Raw genomic sequence first — 23,978 nt, forward strand, 5'->3', positions numbered from 1 at the left:
GTTAGACAAAAATAAACTAGTCTCCGGCTTCTTCTTACATCTTTATCCATCCATCCATTTTCTACCGCTTGTCCCTTTTGGGGTTGCGGGGGGTCGCTGGAGCCTATCTCAGCTACAATCGGGCGGAAGGCGGGGTACACCCTGGACAAGTCGCCACCTCATCACAGGGCCAACAGATAGACAGACAACATTCACACTCACATTCACACACTAGGGCCAATTTATTGTTGCCAATCAACTTATCCCCAGGTGCATGTCTTTGGGGGTGGGAGGAAGCCGGAGTACCCGGAGGGAACCCACGCGGTCACGGGGAGAACATGCAAACTCCACACAGAAAGATCCCGAGCCCGGGATTGAACTCAGGACCTTCGTATTGTGAGGCAGATGCACTAACCCCTCTGCCACCACGCTGCCCACATCTTTATTGCACCTTTAAAAAATATATATATCTACATATTAGTTCACACTGTTTCCATCAAGATGTTGTTGACATTCAGAGCTAAGGTCCACAAAAGTTGTCGTATCACCTCGAGTTCCAGCATGACAATGCACGGCCCTATGTTGCAAGGTTGTTGTATCTTTGCTAACAAGGGTGTGCCTTTCTTCTTGCAAATATGCAAATCTTTCTATAAAGCATGCAAAGGTGCAGTATCCTTTTTACAACTTCATTAATCCACAATCCCATCTGGTGTTAAGACTCCTAGGGGGGGGGCCTCTGTGCCAAATAGCGGTCTGCTCCCATCGTTCACCTTTGGGATTAAAAACAGCCAGTTGTGCCGCGTAGGCAGTTGTGTTGGCGTGGAGAGGCCAGCTGTTATCGACAAAAGTTTAGGTCCCATATCTTTGTGTTGGTCACTGAGTTTAAAGAAAAGAGTGCTGTCCAAAATCCACATAATAAGCGGAACAGGAGGACACAGACATCGGCGACACTAGCATATAGCTATGTAAACAGTACTCACATTTTAACAGCAACATCATGCTAAGTTCTAATGATCAAACTTACAGCTCTCACATCTCTAGTTTAAGATGTGTAGCGAAGCCTAGATTTTAACATTGACCGTTTTAGCTTGTCTTCTTTCAACAGTCGAGCAAACAAATGCGGTAGAAGGCAGATTTTTCTCATGTTTGGTGCTCATAAAAGGACTATAGGGACACATTACTGTTGCGAAAATCCTAAAGATGGAGTTTGTGAATGGTGAGGCTATATTAAGGCACATCTAAACGGTGGGGGGACAAATTTCTTAAGCATCCCTCAAAGAGAAGTAGAGTCAACAATTGGGATGCAGGGAGAGAAAGGCTTCACGGAGACGAAAGAGAGCAGCCTCTCTTTCCCTGTGATCTTTGATACAATCATGCCAAGTCCTGACATGTGTCACTGGATGGACAATGACTCCTTCAATTCTAATCCAAGTGCCTCCTGGGAGTTGTAGTCCGACTCGTGTTGGACTGTCAGCCAAGTGTGGTGCGATTCATCAGGAGAAACGTTCAACGCCAATGCCGCCTCCTCTCCCTCCTCCACCAATGAAGCCAGGTCCTCCTCCGCCTCCCCGGCACCGTTCACCTCCCGCCCCGCCTCCTCCACCGGACTGCGCGCTTCCTCCCCGTCCAGAGGTGTTCTCGTGTCTCCACCTGCGGTCACTTCGATCCCATTTATCTGTGCCGCTTGATTTTCGGCGCCATCTGCGCCAAGATGGATGCTGGCGACGGAGTGGTGCTTCCACAGTGATTCATGGGAGCGTGTGTCGTCTGATGCTACTTGGAGGAAGAAAACACAAGAGTTGGTAAATGTAAGAATGCATAATGTGGTTCTTTTTTTTGTGTCATTAATTATAATTACTTCCATAATTGAATTGTATATTTTATCAAAATATAATAGATTTCACTGTATTTATCATAGGGCTGGGCGATATGGCCTTTTTTTAATATCTCGATATTTTTTAGGCCATATCGCGATACACGATATATATCTCGATATTTTGCCTTCGCCTTGAATGAACACTTGATACATATAAACACAGGAGTATGATGATTCTATGTGTCTACATTAAAACATTCTTGTTAATACTGCATTAATATATGCTACTTTTAAACTTTCATGCAGAGAGGGAAATCACAACTAAGTCAATTTAGCAAAACTGTATTTATTAAACAGTTATTAAGCAGTGGCACAAACATTCATGTCATTTCCAAAACAGAAAGTGCAAGATTGTCAGAGACATTTTAAAACAAGCTATAAGTGCACTTTTGTGCATGATGACACACAAGATCATTCAATAAGTGTCACATAAAAATGAGCTGCATATCAAATAGTATATGTCCTACGGTGTTGATGTGGAAATAGTTGCTTCGGCATTTAGTTGGTGTGGCAGCGAACAGAGATGTTGACATGTAAAGACATATTCCCACTTGAAGCCAAACCACCGTCAGACGATGGACGCAGTGCTGTTTTTCTTGGGAATTAATTATTCCTCCATTTGTTACCAGATTCGCACCTTCTTTCTCTCGTATTACCACTCGCACCGCACCGCTAGCTGTTAGCATCACAGCTAACGTTACCATGTCGCTCTCTGTCTGCTCCGCGGGAGCGTGTGACGTTGCTCACGTGACAGTATGTGACGTATGTAAGAAGCTGCGCTTGATTTTTATGTCTCTGTGAGAAGGAGAGATAGGAAAGAGTGAGAAACGCATGCAGTTTAATGCCCCGCAGCTAAAAGCAACTGTGTGAGAACATATACTCGAATATCACGATATAGTCATTTTCTATATCGCACAGAGACAAACCCGCGATATATCGAGTATATCAATATATCGCTCAGCCCCAATTTATCCTAATATTTATAAACAGCTCCTTCTCAATTGGATCGCTATAAAAGGTATATAAAAACAGCTGCCCTTGGCCCCTAATGCAGGTGTGTCAAACTTGTTTTCATTGAGGGCCACATTGCAATTATGGCTGCCCTTGGAGAGCCGTTTGTAACTGGAAATATACTTTATATGAATGTAAATGTGTAATTTATTGAATTGATTTCTGATGGGTTTGAAAGTACAAGTCAAGGATATTGAAGTTGGGGGTGTCCCAATCTGATATCAGCAAAAAAACGAGTATTGGTTGATAACAGCTTGCATGTAAAATGTCGCATATATTTTCCGTCCTTTATATGTGCAAAAACTGGACGGCTCCAATAAGAACACAAGGTTTGTATTCTCTTGTATTTTAGTGAAGTCGTTTACAAAAGGTAAACAATGTGGGCTATAGGCGACAAGGAGCTAGCAGCTACACAACAGCTAAGCACACAATAGCACACATCTAGACATACGAAATACGTGTCCTTAACTAAACAACATTGTAGTCTGAAATGGCACATTTGTCAATGTACACAAGTATTAAACAATTATAATTGCGTATTACTTACAAAAGCTCCAAGGCAGAAGCGAAATAAAAAGTGTCCAGTAACAAACGTGTTCGCATTATTGACTTGGAAAAGATTAATTTTAAATTTTCTGTCAAGTGTAAAAAATGAAAGAACGATTACATATTATTGCCAGGATTTCACAGGCCACATAACATATGTGGCGGCCTAGATTTGGTTCCCGGGCCTTGAGTTTGACACCTGTGCCCTAATGCAAAATGGCCACTGGCCTTAAACGTGAGTTATCCCAATTGAATGCGTAATTTTTTCCGAACGTGACTGAAGCGCCTTCATGCCAACAGTGTAAATATAGCCGCGGTGACACTGACAAGAAAGCGTCAGGCGAGTGTGACGCCACGACAGCAATCGCTTAGTCCTGCTTCAACTTCTTTGCCAGATATTACCCGCACTTTGGGGCATCACGGATCCATATTTGTGGACACACACAAAACAAAAAGGTTAAAGACTTTCATAAATGCGCCATGCAGGATGAGAATGTGGCCATTTCAGGCATTCCATATTTATGGACACACATTTCACACTCAACAGTTTGTGAATGTCAGCGGGCGAGAATTTGTTGCACATTTTGAAAATGCCATGACATTTGTGGCACCAATGAAAAGGGACTTAACGGAAAAGAGACTCAGGTAAAGGAGAGTCTTTTTGACAGGGCTATTGAACTGGCGACTGGCATCAGACCGGCCAGTGAGTTTAGTTCAAAGTTCAGGCGTGACAAACCGATTCCTAAAAACAGCAGAACGCTGATGTCATAGACATTACAGCACAGATGTCAAACTACAGGCCAGGAAGAAATGAGAATCAAAATCACTCCGCAAATAATACTTTTTTTTACAGAATTTGGCCGATGGCCGGGCTGTATGTGTGTGTGTGTGTGTGTGTGTGTGTGTGTGTGTGTGTATATATATATATGTATATATAAGTAAGTATATATATATATATATATATATATATATATATATATATATATATACAAACCCCGTTTCCATATGATTTGGGAAATTGTGTTAGATGTAAATATAAACGGAATACAATAATTTGCAAATCATTTTGTTGGTATATATATACTTTGTATATATATATATATATATATATATATATGTATATATATACAAACCTCGTTTCCATATGAGTTGGGAAATTGTGTTAGATGTAAATATAAACGGAATACAATGATTTGCAAATCCTTTTCAACCCATATTCAATTGAATGCACTACAAAGACAAGATATTTGATGTTCAAACTCATAAACTTTTTTTTTTTTTTGCAAATAATAATTACCGTATTTTTTGGACTATAAGTCGCAGTTTTTTTTCATAGTTTGGCCGGGCTCCAGTGCAACTTATATATGCTTTTTTCCTTTTTTACTATGCATTTTCGGCAGGTGCGACTTATACTCCGGTGCGACTTATACTCTGAAAAATACGGTAACTTAGAATTTCATGGCTGCAACACGTGCCAAAGTAGTTGGGAAAGGGCATGTTCACCACTGTGTTACGTGGTCTTTCCTTTTAACAACACTCAGTAAACGTTTGGGAACTGAGGAGACACATTTTTTAAGCTTCTCAGGTGGAATTATTTCCCATTCTTGCTTGATGTACAGCTTAAGGTGTTCAACAGTCTGGGGGTCTACGTTGTGGTATTTTAGGCTTCATAATGCGCCACACATGTTCAATGGGAGACAGGTCTGGACTACAGGCAGGCCAGTCTAGTACCCGCACTCTTTTACTATGAAGCCATGTTGATGTAACACGTGGTTTGGCATTGTTTTGCTGAAATAAGCAGGGGCGTCCATGGTAACGTTGCTTGGAAGGCAACATATATTGCTCCAAAACCTGTATGTACCTTTCAGCATTAATGGCGCCTTCACAGATGTGTAAGTTACCCATGTATTGGGCACTAATACACCCCAAACCATCACAGATGCTGGCTTTTCAACTTTGCGCCCATAACAATCCGGATGGTTCTTTTCCTCTTTGGTCCGGAGGACACGACGTCCACAGTTTCCAAAAACAATTTGAAATGTGGACTCGTCAGACCACAGAACACTTTTCCACTTTGTATCAGTCCATCTTAGATGAGCTCAGGCCCAGCGAAGCCGACGGCGTTCCTGGGTGTTGTTGATAAACGGTTTTCGCCTTGTATAGGAGAGTTTTAACTTGCACTTACAGATGTAGCGACCAACTGTAGTTACTGACAGTGGGTTTCTGAAGTGTTCCTGAGCCCATGTGGTGATATCCTTTACACACTGATGTCGCTTGTTGATGCAGTACAGCCTGAGGGATCGAAGGTCACGGGCTTAGCTGCTTACGTGCAGTGATTTCTCTAGATTCTCTGAACCCTTTGATGATATTACGGACTGTTGATGGTGAAATCCCTAAATTCCTTGCAATATCTAGTTGAGAAAGGTTTTTCTTAAACTGTTCAACAATTTGCTCACGCATTTGTTGACAAAGTGGTGACCCTCGCCCCATCCTTGTTTGTGAATGACTGAGCATTTCATGGAATCTACTTTTATACCCAATCATGGCACCCACCTGTTCCCAATTTGCCTGTTCACCTGTGGGATGTTCCAAATAAGTGTTTGATGAGCATTCCTTAACTTTATCAGTATTTATTGCCACCTTTACCAACTTCTTTGTCACGCGTTGCTGGCATCAAATTCCAAAGTTAATGATTATTTCCCCCCAAAAAAATGTTTATCAGTTTGAACATCAAATATGTTGTCTTTGTAGCATATTCGACTGATTATGTGTTGAAAATGATTTGCAAATCATTGTATTCCGTTTATATTTACATCCAACACAATTTCCCAACTCATATGGAAACGGGGTTTGTATATACATATATATATATATATATATATATATATATATATATATATGTGTGTGTGTGTGTGTGTGCGTGTGTATATATATATATGTGTGTGTGTGTATATATAATATATATATGTGTGTGTGTGTATATATAATATATGTATATGTGTGTGTGTATATATATATATATATATATATATATATATATATATATATATATATATATACACATACATACACACACACATACATACAGTATATATATATATATATGTGTGTGTGTATATATATATAGAGGAGTAACGTTTAGTGTGCGCTAAAATCAGCGCACACTTTCACAGAGTTCAGGGAACAATATGGATGTTTTGTTACGACATAATGCAATCGGACGAACAGGGCAGGGGTGGGGTTCTCGGGGGTCAATAAATCCTGTTAGGTCCACGAACTAAAGTGTGCTTTAAATTTTGGCTCCCTGTGTGATGGAGTTTGACACTCCTGATATAGTGGATGTTTAACTAACTAGCTTGCTAATCAAAAGTTACGCACTAGTTACCTTTGGGTGGACGCTGCTGCTTCCCTGACGTTGACACCCGGGTTGGACAAAGCTCCAGCGGGAGGTTTTCATTCGGCACGACATCGTCCCGAGTCCCTGCAAAAATGACAATGTGGGTGACGCCACAACCAAAGCCTCACTTCCCTGTGATCCGTCTTCATTAGCCTCTCAGCCTGACACCATATGCTACACACAAACACACTCACAAATAGCCCAAAATGTGCCCATCAAACCGTTTTGGAACATTCACGGTTGAGTAGAAAAAAAAAAGAAAAAAGGAGGACCATGAGGGTGAGGGTGATGTTGGAAGTGCTCCATCAATCATTTGGTTTTCACTCAAAACAAATACCTGTTAAATAAGCATCATCCCACACACCTCGCTCTCTGCGGTGGTGGCCTACAAATCCCCTAATAACGGGCACATTCTCCTAAATGTGTTTGTAATGTGGGCAATCATTTTCAGTAATGGATGCTTGTCAGTTTTATGGCGCTGAGAATGATGGCGCGCCATCGCCGACAGGCCTCGTAAGGCAGTGCAACATCTCCCTTCAGTGGAGAAGATGGAAACTACAGTTGATGAGATGGGGCGAGGGGCTAAGACAAAGAGGATAGAAGACATACATACTCCCGATCCCAATGGATATGCGGTAGGTCAGGCCTGAGATGCAGCCGTAGGGGAAAGAAAAATACAAACACACTATTATGCCCAAAATGGATCATGCTTGTGTGTAAAAAAAAAAAGGGTATTTACAAGGCAGAAATTTGCATTTAGACAACTCAAAAACCTGGCAAGATATAGTGATACCGTAAGGATCATAATATAATATGTGAGATTTGTTAGGGAGTCCAAAAAATTACAATATATTGTAAAATATGTAAAAAAAAACAATACACAGAACAAGCGGAAATGTGTGTAGTTTGTTCGTGAAAGCATTTTTTTCCCCAATTACGTTTTCGTAGATTAAGGTGCTAAATGTGATTTCAGTTTTACAACACACCTGGTAGACTCCAAAACCCGGCGACCTCCAGCGTCTTCAGCTTTCTTTCCAAATCTGCTACTCTGTTTCCCAGTATCCTGCCGAGCAAATAGAGCAGATCTATGTAGTGTTTGCTTTGGAACCAGTTTAGACCAGGAGACTGGAGATGCTTTAGTCACCTGTTGGTGTGGCGTTGGTGTTGGATGACCAGGTTCTTCTCATGGATGGTCTCGAGCAGCGCCGTGGCCAGGGACTTCAGGTCGGAAATGGACTGCGGTGTGGCGGGGAGGCTGCAGCCATGCTCTTCCAAGAGCATCGCCTGGACTACAAGAGGGAACAAACAGGGGTCGTCTTATGTTGTAGAGCAGGGGTCTTCCATGTTTTGAAGTACCCCTAAACTGATAAAGAGATATATCCTGTACGTGATTGTGTTTTAAATTAACCTGGTTTTAAACATACTTTTTTATTGTGCTGCACCAAAATATTTGAGAATAATACCAAAAAGCACCGCCAATAGCTAGCTGGCAATAAAGGTAGGTTCCATTTGTACTGGAAAGTCGGAATTCCTGAGTTCTAAGGCGAAATTTTCAAGTTCCTCGTCAAATATTCGAGTTTTTAGTTGAATGTTGAAAACGTCCTACTTGGAAAGTCGCAGAGTCCTCACCACTCCCGAGATGGCTTTCAAAGACTGCTGCTCTGACAGTAAACAATAATGGAAGCTTCTTTAATATCTGTTATTTGCACTTCTGCCTCGTTTATGTCGCACTATATCAGCCATTTACGATGTATTGTTGGCGGTTTATAAATGGTTACAGTATCATAAATGTAGTTGTTTCATGCGCTGTATAGGCGTTTCCTTTCTATCCACCGTGTTTGAAGGCTGTAGAACGAGCGCACATTTGTCCGGAAGTTGTTCGTATTCCGATAAGGCAAACAAAAGAATAACTTTTGTGGATGTGGCCATCTTGATTTCATACCCCGTAACTGGAACGCTCATAGCTTGGCTGTGACGCCATTCCCAGCTCCGACTTCCAACGTTCGAGGTTAATGCAAGGCACCAATGAAACGCAAATTGCTAGCTATTTCAAATGCTAACATGAACATAATAATCTAATTATTTATTCATGTTTTTATTCTAAGTTTGCGAGGTGCACCATGAATTGATTAACGTGGACCCCGACTTAAACAAGTTGAAAAACTTATTCGGGTGTTACCATTTAGTGGTCAATTGTACGGAATATGTACTGTACTGTGCAATCTACTAATAAAAGTTTCAATCAATCAATCAATGTATACAGTGAGTAGCGTGGTCATGTCTATGTCATTTGTAAACTAGACTTTAGTGTGTTAGATTATTGTCAATGTTAATTTAAAGACATTTAAAATTGTGGAAAAATGGGAGGGTAAAGGTAAAAATTAAAAATACGAAAAATTTCACGACACCCTTGCTGTACCTCTGTAGAATCCCTGGGGGAAACGGACCCGTGTTGAAGACTTCTGTTCTAAAGATGTATTTATTCAGTCTTTTATCAGGATGTCTTATATTCAGGGTATCCTTATTAAAAAAGTCAGAAAATTACCCATGTTCTCTTATATTATGGAAATTTAATAATTTTGCCTTCATTTTCGTCTGTAGGGCACCTCATGATACCATACGTTATGTGACGTATAGTTCACGATAACGGTAAAATATAGATATGGTGACGCTGCGATTGGGATGAAACAAAGACACATCCAAAAAATCCATTTCAGTTTTGCAGCATAATTTAACAAGCCTACAAAGCGCAATAGAGCAAAAATAATGACACTGTTTGGGTGCAACATGACTGTAAACGAACTAAATCTGACCAATCTAAGGCATGAACTGACAAAGCCTGATTAAATGAGAGACCAAACTTATTCTAAGACAATCGAACAGTCCACTTGGGATGGATTCAATTCTGTGGGAATAAAATGACCTGGATGAATGAGGATAGAATTAGACATGTGAACAAGATTACACCAGCCACTCGCACAAGGAGCCTATCCTGGATGAAGTGTAAAATGGTTGTGGGAGCCAAATTACACTTTTTGCATTTTTGGATCATAAATAAATGCATTCTTGAGTCAGTCATAAGGATAGAGATAAAGTTAATTGAAGTTATTCTGTTACATTCATAGTTATTAGTTAAAAGCACTGTGACAATATTTAATTATTTCAAATTTATTGTTGCTTTTGGTTAGGACACTACTGTCTCTTTAAGAGAATGTGCCACTTCAGTACATAGGCAAATGAAAGCTAATGAAGGAAGACTTACTCAGAAAAACTTACTTTAGAAAACTCCTGTAATGAAAATATAAGAGCTCGGGAGTCCTGTGGAAGCTATTTTTGTGACTAACTTGAGTCAAGCATAAAAATAGCACGCAATTAATATTTAGCAAGCCTGTTATATAGCATACTTAACAGGGAGTTGCAACTAAAATTGAATTTTATTGTGTTGCTGTTCCTTTGAATCATACTTGTAATGAGAAAATAAAAAAATGTATACAATGTGTGTGTAAATTATGTGTATATATATATATATATATACATATATACATATATATATATATATATACAGTCGTGGTCAAAAGTTTACATACACTCGTAAAGAACATAATGTCATTGCTGTCTTGAGTTTCCAATCATTTCTACAACTCTAATTTTTTTGTGATAGAGTGATTGGAGCACATACTTGTTGGTCACAAAAAACATTCATGAAGTTTGGTTCTTTTATGAATTTATTATGAGTCTACTGAAAATGTGACCAAATCTGCTGGGTCAAAAGTATACATACAGCAATGTTAATATTTGGTTACATGTCTCTTGGCAAGTTTCACTGCAATAAGGAGCTTTTGGTAGCCATCCACAAGCTTCTGGTTCAATTTTTGACCACTCCTCTTGACAAAATTGGTACAGTTCAGCTAAATTTGTTGGTTTTCTGACATGTACTCGTTTCTTCAGCATTGTCCACAGTCAGGACTTTGGGAAGGCCATTCTAAAACCTTAATTCTATCCGGATTTAGCCATTCCTTTACCACTTTAGACGTGTGTTTGGGGTCATCGTTCTGTTGGAACACCCAACTGCGCCCACGACCCAACCTCTGGGCTGATGATTTTAGGTAGTCCTGAAGAATTTGGAGGTAATCCTCTTTTTTCATTGTCCCATTTACTCTTTGTAAAGCACCAGTTGCATTGGCAGCAAAACAGACCCAGAGCATAATACTACCACCACCATGCTTGATGGTAGGAATGGTGTTCCTGGGATTAAAGGCCTCACCTTTTCTCCTCCAAACATATTGCTGGGTATTGTGGCCAAACAGCAAAATTTTTGTTTCATCTGACAACAGAACTTTCCTCCAGAAGGTCGTATCTTTGTCCATGTGATGTCAGTGGAACTGGTGCTTTACAGAGTAAATGGGACAATGAAAAAGGAGGATTACCTCCAAATTCTTCGGGACAACCTAAAATCATCAGCCCGGAGGTTGGGTCTTGGGCGCAGTTGGGTGTTCCAACAGGACAATGACCCCAAAAACATGTCAAAAGTGGTGAAGGAATGGTTAAATCAGGCTACAAGTAAGGTTTTAGAATGGCCTTCCCAAAGTCCTGACTTTAATGTGTGGACAATGCTGAAGAAACAAGTCCATGTCAGAAAACCAATACATTTAGCTGAACTGCACCAATTTTGTCAAGAAGAGTGGTCAAAAATTCAACTCGAAACTTGCCATGAGAAGCTTGTGGATGGCTACCGAAAGTGCCTTATTGCAGTGAAACTTGCCAAGGGACATGTAACCAAATATTAACATTCCTGTATGTATACTTTTGACCCAGCAGATTTGGTCACATTTTCAGTAGACCATAATAAATTCATAAAAGAACCAAAATTCATGAATGTTTTTTCCTTAGCCTCCTCACCAACAGTTCCAGAACGCACACCACCTTGGGAACCACGTCAACCAGGATATTGTGGACGATCCGATTGACTCATAATTTAAGGACAAAAGCGAGTTATAAGACGCTATGGACGCCTTGTGGCAGAAGGGAACCACTACCTCTTGTTGACAGGTTCAACTTTAGATGCTGTGTTCACTAGTCTCGCCAACGCTCATAGTTGTCAACTTTATTGAAACCGCCGCTATAATGTCACACATCCCAGAAGTTGCTATTTTATATTTGGATGGCAGCATACTTCTCTAATAAAATAATAAACAATTAGCCTTGTAGGTTATTGCATACACAGACAGATAGCAAACAGGTAGTCCTTGGTATTACTCAGTACCCATAAATTAGCCCTCGGCTTCCAAAACGCTGGTGACCCTGTTGTAGAAAATTATTAATTTGATCTATTTTTGCCTCTGATTTTGCTGCAATGTCTATATTGCGGGTTGTCTTTTTTCCCCGAGAAAAAAAAGTCCAATGAACGGGTCATCTTATAATCAATTATACCTTTATTTTCTTTGAAATTGTCAGGTTGCCATATTCATGATCAACTTTTTTTCCCTAGGAAAAATGCAGAAAATAGGTAGCCTTTTATTCTAGAGATTTATTTTAGTCTATTTTGTCTTTGATTTTGTTGAGTCATTTTATATTTGGGTCGTCTTATCTGTGTCAATACGGTAAATAAAGCAATAGAAACTGACGAGCCACTGACCTTGTTTGGCCGAGAGAACACCTGTGAGTGGACTGTTAGATTTTCCATAGTTGCTGGAGTTTTTCCTTCTCTCTAATGCAGACTGCAACAGAATTTGCAATATTTTGGTGCAATTTAGTGTTTTTGCTTAATTTGTTGCCAAGCCTTTAAATTAGCCTTTACCTTGTACTTCATGATGTTTGATTTCAGCAGGTTCACCTCCTCCTGTAGTTGTTTGAAACGCTCATGCAAATACCTTCCCAGAGCAAAAAGGGAAAATCAAAATGAGGAAAAAAAATAAATGAATGAGAGCGAGAGAGAGATGGTTGCATTTTGTTCACCTGTTTTCCATGCAGAGGGCGTCTATGTCGATGATACGTGCTTCTCGGTTGCCAAGAATGTGGTTGAGCTCAATGTTGAGGCGCTCTGCTTTTTCCCTGTAGACGACGCGCTCCGCCTTCACGTCCTGGAGCTCGTCCGTCAGAGCCTTCACATTGTGCTCCATCTCCTCCATCTATTATTCATGAAATATGCAAGAATTTTCAATACCATTTACAGTACAATTTATGCTATATGTTCTATTGTACAATATTTGATTAAAAAAAAAATTACTAGATGTATGACACTATAGTTTTCACTACAAAATTTCCAATTAAACAATACAATATTTAGGGTGTTTTAACAATACAATATGCAACATGCCATAACAGTGATAAATGGCGTTCTAGCTATTTAAATGATAATATGATACAAAATACAATGTAACACGTGGGGCCTGTTCTACTAAATTTTTGCTTGTCTTTAAACTTGATAGCACACGCAAAGCTGAGCTAGTGAACTTGTGCGCAGAGGATTGTGTCTTTTACTGTAAGTGAGAAAAATAAGCAGTGCAATCCTTTGGCGTATCTTTTTTCATGAATATGCAGAATAGATGCTGATTAACAGAACATCCAGAATACTGGGACCCTGGATGGAGAAAATGCAAATATACTTTAATCCAGGGGTGTCCAAACTTCGGCCCGCAAACTTTCCAGTTGACTGACTGCTGCCATTTTGTCACTATCTTGTGGCCAACAAAAGAAACTCTGCCATTAATAGTATTTTCGAGCACCTGAAGTGCAGCAATTACTTATATGACCCAATCCAAACAACCTTACCTAAAAAAAAAAATCAACCATTACAAAAATTCAACAATATGGTCACACATAACACAACCTGCTCAGTGAATGTTGCGGATATAATAAAAAATGTCCAATCAACATAAAAATAAAAAAATGACCCCCATTTAAATCCATTACAAGGGATGATGGAAAAAATGCAAAACACTCCACACTTATTGATGTTTGCCGCATTTTAGCTGCTTGATATTTCTAAATAATTAAAAACCCTTAAGGAGGTTGTCACAAACGTAAACAAGGTAGGAGTTTAACTCTTAATAATCCATCCATCCATTTTCTACCGCTTATTCCCCTTTGGGGTCGCGGAACTCTTAATAATCAATTATAATAATTATTAATTATACATCCATTATATTATTATAATATGCCACTGGTTCATGTATCCTCTGCTTGAATCTAACTTAGACTCTGACCTCCTTCTAAACTAGCGGTGTATGTTTGCGATCATGGGTAAAAATCAACATCAAATCTAAATTACATGAACATAAAACATTACCAACAGCAGGTCGTTACAGTATAAATGGATGTACAGTTCATAGCCTATTATCTGTGCACTATTGAATAGTTTTGTGCCATAAGTTTGGCCACCAAAACCAGATGATGTTATGAAGCAAACAAGATCCATGCGATTGTCTGGAGCATAGTCAACATGTGGACTAGGGCTGCAACAACAAATCGATTAAATCGATTAAAATCGATTATAAAAATAGTTAGCGATTAATTTAGTAATCGATTCGTTGGATCTATGCTATGCGCATGCGCAGAGGCTATTTTTTTTTTTTTTTTTTATAAACCTTTATTTATAAACTGCAACATTTACAAACAGCTGAGAAACAATAATCAAAATAAGTATGGTGCCAGTATGGTGCCAGTAGCTGTTTTTTTTCCAATAAAATACTGGAAAGGATAGAAATGTTGTTTGTCTCTTTTATCGATTAATTGTCGATTAATCAAAGTAATAATCGACAGATTAAGCGATTATCAAATTAGTTGTTAGTTGCAGCCCTATTGTGGACGTAACTTTAATATATCCCAGATATACACGCGGACGGCGATGTACAAAATGTGCAAATATTAAGAGGCCAGTGGCGGCTTTTAAGGAAAGAAAGTCCAACTGGAGCAAGCGCGTGAAGCTAGTGTGACGTTATGCTCACTGCAGCTTGCCTCTTTTGTCGGGGACATAAAAACAAGCTTATTCTATAGTAACACCGCAAAAAGACAAGATGCTAGATTTGTTGCTAGTCGTTTTTAATAGAGAAAAAGTCATTAAAAGTCTTAAGACACAATTTGTTTTAACAAAGTACATTTTACAATAAGCAGCAACATTTGAAAATATAGCAAAACGATATATTAAGCATATATGCTGATACTAAATAACAGATTTGTTTGTAAATGTAAATACACATTTAATTTTAACCTTATAAAAAAATCATATCATCATAGAAACTTATGCAGATTATTTGATGACATCATGGTGACCACGCCCCCACCGCTAGAAGTATCTTGGCAATCTAGGGGAAACCCTGAATTGGATCATATTACGCCTATACTGGCCCACCTGCACTGGCTTCCAGTACCCCACAGGTGCGATTTTAAGGTTGTGTTCTTTACATACAAAATATTATACAATGTGCCGTATGTTCCGTCCTGAAATCTGCGTTCTAAGAACGCTTGTTTATTAGTGATTCCCAGAGCCCCATAAAAGTCTGCAGGTTCTAGAGCGTTTTCTATTCGGCTACAGTACCTACCGGTAACAGCTAGAGATGCTCCCTCAGAAGCAGCATTTACGTCCCAACTTTAAACTAATTTGATATACTCTAGCTTTTGGATAGATCCTGTTTAGATCAGTTGACCTGCCGCTTCTTTTATTCTGCTCTGTCTCCCCTCCCATTCCAAGTGGTCACAGGTAATTTGTGGAGAGCTACCAGTCTGGGTGACGTGCTAGCTGATCCAAGTTGTGACTCAGGGTGAACCAGCTTGTGATGAAGATCCCCCTACACCATACAACCATCTGTTCGCTTACCGATGGACTGGACTCACACATTATTTACTAATTTAACAATTCAATAATTGTACCCACTGGGCATCCTTTTGCAGATGGTCACCCTGGAAGGGGTTCCCTTCCCAAGGTTTCTTATTTTTCCCAGTTCGGGCTTTTGAGTCTTTGATTGCCCAAATGTAGTTTCAGATCAGGGGATGTTGTTGTGGTTTGTGAAGCCCTTTGAGGCACTTGTGATTGAGAGCTGTATAAATAAATGGTGATTAAATGATTGACAACATCAAAATGTACCTGAAGGCCTGCTCGCTCCAGCCGGCGAACTAAGTCTTCCCGTTCGTGGGCGGGGAAGTGGCGGGCGCCAACCTCATCATCTCCTAGCCTCTGTCGCGTGATAGTCATTCGCAGGAGCTACATGATGAAAAAAACAGAGGATAAGGAAGGCAGCGCTTCCTGTTTATACCAAAGAAAACTGTGGGTATTAAATGGATGCCTCATCTCACCTTGTTGTCCCCATGAGCCTCTAGCAATTGCTGAGTCAGCTCCTTCACCTCCTCTGTCAGCTTCTTCGCTTGGTCCCTGGAGTCTCTCAGCAGCTGGGCAAGGTTCACCTGACCAGGTGACAACAACAAAAAACTCAACAAGGGAAGCATGCAAGGAAGGCATGAAGGATCGCCAGATTTCGGGGAATTGTACCTGGTTGCGTTTTTCAGGAGGTAAAGATGGGTCACCTTCCTAAATAGTACAAAATGACACCATTAATGCGACTGTGACATAGCAAGATCTCTGCTGATTTTTCAAATAATTCTGACACCTTGAAACCTCCTTTGATAGTTTGATTTTGAAAGGTACTCTAAATAATGTATTTTCAAGATTTTAGGCATGATTAGTTGTTGAAGCAAGACACTTATAGATTTTAAATTATATAAGAACATAAGACGCTTGAGGAGTCAAAGATAAAATTATTGAGTAGAATTACTGCTCGAGTTAGTTAATGAATTTCAAACTTTGGGTTTGAAATTCATATATAAACATATATGTGTAAAAGTATATATATATATATATATATATATATATATATATACCTATCTATATATGTACATTATGGATGTGTATGTAAATATCTATGTACATAAATACATACACATTTACAGTATATACATAAACATACATATATACATATACACCTTTACATAAATACACATATATACAACATATACAGTGTATACATATATATACATACAGTACATATATACAGCTATACATATACTGTACATACTGTATATACATACTGTACATATTGTATATACATACTGTATATACATGTACTGTATATACATACATACACATATGTATGTGTATGTATGTGCGTGGCTCCTATAGGCTCTATTGTAAGCGAATTCTTGATCACATTTATATACTGTACATATATACATACAAACATATAAATACATATCTACGCATATATACTGTACATATATACACACATATACGCATATATACACACACACATACTGTATATGCATATATATATAAACACATTTATATATACACATACATATATATACATGCATACATTTATACAGTACATATATACATACAGTACATACATACATATACAGTACAGGCCAAAAGTTTGGACACACCTTCTCATTCAATGCGTTGTCTTTATTTTCATGACTATTTACATTGTAGATTGTCACCGAAGGCATCACAACTATGAATAAACACATGTGGAGTTATGTACTTAACAAAAAAGATAAAATAACTGAAAACATGTTTTATATTCTAGTTTCTTCAAAATAGCCACCCTTTGCTCTGATTACTGCTCTGCACACTTGGCATTCTCTCGATGAGCTTCAAGAAGTAGTCACCTGAAATGGTTTTCACTTCACAGGTGTGCCTTATCAGGGTTGATTAGTGGAATTTCTTGCTTTATCAATGGGGTTGGGACCATCAGTTGTGTTGTGAATGAGAAGGTGTGTCCAAACTTTTGGCCTGTACTGTACATACATATGTACATACATAGATATATATACAGTACATACATATACTGTATATATAAACATATATACACATACATGTATATGTATATGTATATATATATATATATATACATGTATATGTATTAGAGATGCGCGGTTTGCGGACACAACCGCGGAGTCCGCGGATTATCCGCGGGTCGGGCGGTTGAAATAAAAAAAAAATAGATTTTATCCGGGGGTCGGGTCGGGCGGTTGAAATAAAAAAAAAAAAGATTTTAAATAGATTCAGGCGGGTGGCAGTTAAACCAATTCGGAAATATATATACATAGTTAAATGTTGTTACCCACATACGAAAAACGAGCAGGCACCTGCAGCACGCCACAACAGAAGAAGAACAAAAAAAGAGATGGCAACGCCGGCAGCAAACGTGGTACGCGACAAACTAAAAAAGGGAATACTAAAGACCAGGGGAAAAAAGGCCAGAAAAGTTCAGCGTGGACTCGTTTTTATGAGGTTGTAAATCAGGATGATAGTAATGCTGCCTATGTGATTTGCAAGAGCTGCGACGCTGTTTATGTCTACGACAGTCATAAAACCGGGACATCTAACATGGTGCATCACATTTGTGCAAAACCCCGAACCTCCACAAACACCCTGAGCATGAGCAGTTTCGTCCGCCGTGATCCCAGAAGAGTGCCACAGGATGTTAAAACAAGATAGAACGCAGCTGCCTGCAGCAGTTTGAGTGGCGCGAGCGCGCTTGGAGGTGCGCTCAGCGCGGCTCCCAGATGATTGCGCACTGGTGTGCGTCTGGGCCGTGACAGCGTGGCACGCATTGAATGTCTCTTGCTTTATTGGATCAGTCTCCTTTCTTTAACAGGCAAAAGCTTTATAACCTCACTAATGCCTTGCATCGTCTATATTAGATATATAACAACGGGCGGGTGCGGGCGGGTGCGGTTTTGATTAAATGTTAGTTCGGGTGGATGGCGGATGGTTGACGACTTTTGTGATGCGGTTGCGGATGAAATAATTGCCTATCCGCGCATCTCTAATATGTATATATATATATATATATATATATATATATATTTTTTTTTTTTTTTTTTTTTGTATCTGTCCAGCTACTCAGGCAAATCATAATGTTGCTTTAGATGCCCATATCTGCTGTACAGATTTACTTTAGAAAAGAGAAGTGTGGGATACTTCTTTTTGCCTTATTTGTATTTGACTTTATTGAATGTTGGGGTAGAAATGTATTAAACAAAAACAGTTTTCTTTAAAGAAATATAGATATGTATCACAGCTGTTTATCTATTTTATGGGGGGGTGGGGAGGTGGTAGTTAATCATAGAATCATTACCCCCAAGAATCAAATCAAATCGAATTGTGTAGTGCCCGAAGAGTCACAGCCCTACTAAACACAGTAGGACATAACGCCTACCAGAAATAATTAATAACAGATTGTATTTGTTACATATTTGTTAAAACTATGAAATCTAAGTTATCAAAACAGATAAACTACTAAGACTACAACACTATCAGTGAAATATAAAAACACAAAACATGCAAAATAGTGGCTTTTCTGACATTGGGTCTATTTATTTTAGTTATTTAAAAAAAAGACTCGGTCAAAATTTTAGTGTGTGTGTAAGTACTTTTTGAGAACATTCAATAAAAATGTACTAATAAAGATAACTGTGAAAATTTTAGTCACAATAACCGTGATATGAAAATTATCTTATCGTTACATCCATTATTCCAGCCATGTCTTAAAGGAGAACTGCACATTTTTGGGAATTTTGCCTATTATTCATACTCATTATGAAAGACACGACGGATGTTTTTTTTAACGCATCCTAATTTGTAAATAAAAGTAATTTGAATATATTTGAATATTAACCAAGTATTACTGATATTGTTATTAAAAGCACTAACACAGACAAACTATTTATAGCGGCATCATGATCACAACCGTGTCCCTCTGTTTACATCATCGAGTGGTCTGCTACTTCCTCGCGTCCTTGGTCCCTTTAAGTTTATTATAAATCATAAATCATGCATCTCACCTGGATAGAAGACATATTCGACAAGTTGGTACACTTTTGACAGACATTTAGGACCTGAAACTGGCAAGGACGGCACGAAAAGACGCTTGGCCCACTCACACTCCTTTTGTTTGTGAGAATTATGAGTCATTCTTCACCTAAATAGGAATTTATGAACGTCCCATCAGTCGGCATCCTAATGACAGCAGACGTTGCACAGTAATCGGTGATGAAGAGGGAAAAAATAAAAAATAAACGTTGTGATGCGTTTTTTAAATTAATGTGCCACGTATGCTCAAAATTATTAAAATGTGTAAATATTAAACGTTATTATAAATGTGCCCGTTACGACATTACATATATACTGTACTTACATCATGTAAGTAAAACCCTAATGGAGGTGTTTGGATGTTTTTCAAGTGCGGAATTGCGTGGCTCCTATAGGCTCTATTGTAAGTGAATTCTTAATCGCATTTATTTAATATTTACAATGCAAAAAAATAAATAAATAACATCCATCATCATGTCTCTCATAATGATTATGAACTAGGGATGTACGGTATTCCGGTATTAGTATAGTAACGCAATACTAATGAATCACATTCAGTACAATACCGCCTCTGAAAAGTACCGGTCCGCCACCCGTATCATCCAAAACTAATGTAAAGTATCAAATAACAGAACAATAAGTGATTATTACATTTGAACAGAAGTGTAGATGTTAAGAGAAAGTAAGCAGATATTAACAGTAAATGAACAAGATTAATAATTAAATTTTTACCACTTGTCCTAAATAATTTTGACAAAATAATAGAATGGAAAATGACACAATATGTTACTGCATACGTCAGCAGCTAAATTAGGAGCCTTTGTTTGCTTACTTACTAATAAAAGACAAGTTGTCTTGTATGTTCACTATTTTATTTAAGGACAAACTTGCAATAAGAAACATGTTTAATGTACCGTAAGATTTTTTGTTAAAATAAAGCCACTTTTCTGTGGTCCCCTTTATTCAGAAGAGTACCGAAAAGTATCGAAATAATTTTGGTATCAGTACCACAATACTGGTATCGGGACAACACTATTGTGAACCATTTACAAAATAATAAAAAAAAGTACAGTTCCCCTTTAACACCGTATTGTATTGTTAAAGGAAACACTACATACGGTTTGTTGATGTTTTTTTTTAAGACAATTTAGTCTTAGGGGACGGCGTGGCGCGGTTGGGAGAGTGGCCGTGCCAGCAACCTGAGGGTTCCTGGCTCGATCCCCACCTTTCTACCAACCTCGTCACATCCGTTGTGTCCTTGAGCAAGACACTTCACCCTTGCTCCTGATGGGTCGTGGTTAGGGCCTTGCATGGCATCTCCCACCATCAGTGTGTGAATGGGTGAATGTGGAAATAGTGTCAAAGCGCTTTGAGTTAGGGATGTCCCGATCCGATATTTGGATCGGATCGGCCGCCGATATTTGCAACAAAATGCGTATCGGCAAGGCATGGGAAAATGCCGATCCAGATCCAGTTTAAAAAAAACTTTTCCAACGCACCGATTTAAATAATACATTCCACTTTTCTGCTGCTCCCTAATTTCCGTTCCGCATTTTCCAGCACACCTTCAACACACCCACAGGTCTGTGGATTCTCACGCAGTTGCTTTTAGCTGCTGGCAGTACACGACAGGCTCTTCTCACTCTTTCCTGTGTCTCCTTCTTACAGACAGCGAGTGCACCTTTTTACACACGTCACATACTGTCACGTCATACGTCACATACGTATACGTCCTCTCCCAGCAGAGAGCGAGGTAGCAGCATGGCTAACGTTAGCTGTGATGCTAGCGCAGCCGCTAAGGTGCGCGCCTGCTCAAGCGTCCTCTGCGCACGGCAAATCTATGCCACACACAAAATCAAATAAAAAAATAAGCGCATAACAATTTTCGACACACGGACACGACAGAGAAAACAGTTTTCGTCATCATTGTTCAAATATTGTAACGTCTGTCGAGACGCTTATCTCCATTCAGTGCCACACGCCCACACCATCAAAATGCCAAGGCAAACATTTCCACATCAACACCGTATGAAAAAAATAGTGATTTTTTTTTAGTTGTGATTTCCGTCTCTGCATTAAAGTTTAAAAGTAGCATATATTAATGCAGTATGAAGAATAATGTTTTAATGTAGACACATAGAATCATCATACTGCTGTGATTATATGCATCAACTGTTCATTCAAGGCTAAGGCAAAATATCGAGATATATATCGTGTATCGCAATATGGCCTTAAAATATCTCAATATTAAAAAAAAGGCCATATCGCCCAGCCCTAGTTCAATAATGCCATTTCTGTTTGTCATGTATAATTTTGTCTATTTTGTGTTTATCCTTGAATAAACAGGTCAGTTTCTTGTTACCAACCATTGTGTATTATTCAAACTCCCCTAATTCAGCTGGCTAGTTGTTATCAAGAGTACTAAAACCCTTTTCAACATGATTCTGACAACTAAGTAGGCTAAATAACTTTAAACTTCAATACATGCTCGGATAGGCCAGTATCGGTCAGTATCGGTATCGGATCAGAAGTGCAAAAACAATATCGGTATCGGATCGGAAGTGCAAAAACCTGGATCGGGACATCCCTACTTTGAGTACCTTGGTAGAAAAGCACTATACAAGTATAACCCATAACCCATAGTCTACTCACAATGAGCTCCCTGTACTTCTTCTTGAGCCCTTGGTGGCGCTCTCTGAGCTGGTTGGCCATGAGCCTGTACTGGTCTCGTTCCTGCTGACAGGTGTCCAGCTCCTTGGACAGAATGAGGAGGGCTTCTTTTTTACTCTCCAGTTTGCGTTTACACATCAGGAACTAGCACAAACACCAAGCCACAGAGAAGGTTAAATAATAAATATTAATATCAATAATGATATGCAGTGCTTCTTATTATTACAAATATTGCTCATGTGATTGTGCAAATGACACGGTGCTTACTTAGCACCAAGTGGAAAAGTAAACATCTAGGCGTGTAAATACTGGAAGATAAGACAAAGTACACAACAGTTGCAGCTCCATTATCCTCTACCATACAGTGGCCACAGCATTAGGTACAACAATGGGTAGCGTTTGGTACCAAATGTAATACCCGGTGAGTGTTGAGCCAATTTAACCAGCTTTATAGCGCTTTATTGTATTAAAATGAACAGTTTGTCATTTTAACACATTTGTTCACGCTAAGAGGGGACAGTCCGTATGTTAAAGGGAGCATACAATAATGCAGCAGTTAGCATATGTGTTAGCCACACAACAGCCGTTGACACTCACCTCGCCAACCAACCCTTGCCAGTCACTCTCACTCCGCTTCGCAGACTGCATTGTCCAAACCACTATGGAATAAATGGGACGTTTTGGAAACACTGAAAATAAACTGTTCAGTCATTCGCCTTCAATTGGAGCGCCTCACTTGTTAAATCAGCCACGACAAGCAGCGGCGGAGGACACTTGCTTCCGGTTTCTTTCAAAATAAAGTTGTATGCTACCAGACGGCTTGTCACTACTGTGTGTCTTACATTTTAACATTTAAGATTGCTTATTTTACATTTTGGCTGTAATTGACAGTGAATATCGTACCGTTGAACATTTTTAATGTATTTAAACAAAAAAAATTAATTTAGAGTTTAGGACTACTATGGAAACATTTATTTTGTAAAAAAAAAAAAAAACTAATTATAACTTAAATACAAACATAAATATATTAAAGTCTGTACGAATGCAGCTGAGATAGGCTCCAGCACCCCCCGCGACCCCGTAAGGGACAAGCGGTAGAAATGGATGGCGGGACTACTATGGAAACATTTAGTAAAAAAAAAATTACTAATTATAACTTAAATACATACATAAACATATTAAATTTTGTACGAATGCAGCTGAGATAGGCTCCAGCACCCCCCGCAACCCCGTAAGGGACAAGCGGTAGAAAATAGATGGATGGACTATAATGGAAACATTTATTTTGTAAAAAAAATTACTAATTATAACTTAAATACATACATAAATATATTGAAGTTTGTACGAATGCAGCTGAGATAGGCTCCAGCACCCCCCGCAACCCTGTAAGGGACATGCGGTAGAAAATAGATGGATGGACTATAATGGAAACATTTATTTTGTAAAAAAAAAATTACTAATTATAACTTAAATACATACATAAATATATTAAAGTTTGTACGAATGCAGCTGAGATAGGCTCCAGCACCCCCCGCAACCCCATAAGGGACATGCAGTAGGAAATAGATGGATGGACTACTATGGAAACATTTATTTTGTAAAAAAAAAAATTACTAATTATAACTTAA

General features: G+C 38.9%; 1 protein-coding gene across 6 annotated transcripts; it reads right to left on the reverse strand.

The window, feature by feature from the left end:
* Positions 1-935: 935 nt before the first annotated feature.
* On the reverse strand, positions 936-23,148 carry ccdc149a (coiled-coil domain containing 149a). Of its 6 annotated transcripts, none has more exons than XM_061960940.1 (14): positions 23,087-23,148; positions 22,948-23,009; positions 22,333-22,434; positions 16,294-16,332; positions 16,101-16,208; positions 15,892-16,008; positions 12,765-12,937; positions 12,607-12,679; positions 12,445-12,526; positions 7,954-8,098; positions 7,796-7,872; positions 7,423-7,455; positions 6,798-6,893; positions 936-1,755 (listed from the first exon to the last, which is right to left on the reverse strand). In XM_061960940.1, coding segments are annotated over exons 1-14 (1,491 nt in total). In that variant the 5' UTR covers positions 23,088-23,148; the 3' UTR covers positions 936-1,372. The 6 variants fall into 6 exon arrangements, with proteins under 6 accessions (XP_061816924.1, XP_061816921.1, XP_061816920.1 ...); XM_061960937.1 differs by having other exon boundaries at positions 936-1,752; positions 22,333-22,494; XM_061960936.1 differs by having other exon boundaries at positions 22,333-22,494.
* Positions 23,149-23,978: the final 830 nt, after the last annotated feature.

The sequence above is a fragment of the Nerophis lumbriciformis genome, linkage group LG05 (assembly GCF_033978685.3).
Source record: "Nerophis lumbriciformis linkage group LG05, RoL_Nlum_v2.1, whole genome shotgun sequence".
NCBI classification, from domain to species: domain Eukaryota; kingdom Metazoa; phylum Chordata; class Actinopteri; order Syngnathiformes; family Syngnathidae; genus Nerophis; species Nerophis lumbriciformis.

What these genes read in the sequence shown, in the direction of transcription:
- ccdc149a (XM_061960936.1), bottom strand. An exon ending in TGGAGCGAGCAGGCCTTCAG is followed by an intron (nt 12,938 to 15,891) that starts GTACATTTTGAT and finishes CATGAATAATAG; the next exon opens with ATGGAGGAGATGGAGCACAA. An exon ending in CAAACATCATGAAGTACAAG is followed by an intron (nt 12,527 to 12,606) that starts GTAAAGGCTAAT and finishes ATTCTGTTGCAG; the next exon opens with TCTGCATTAGAGAGAAGGAA.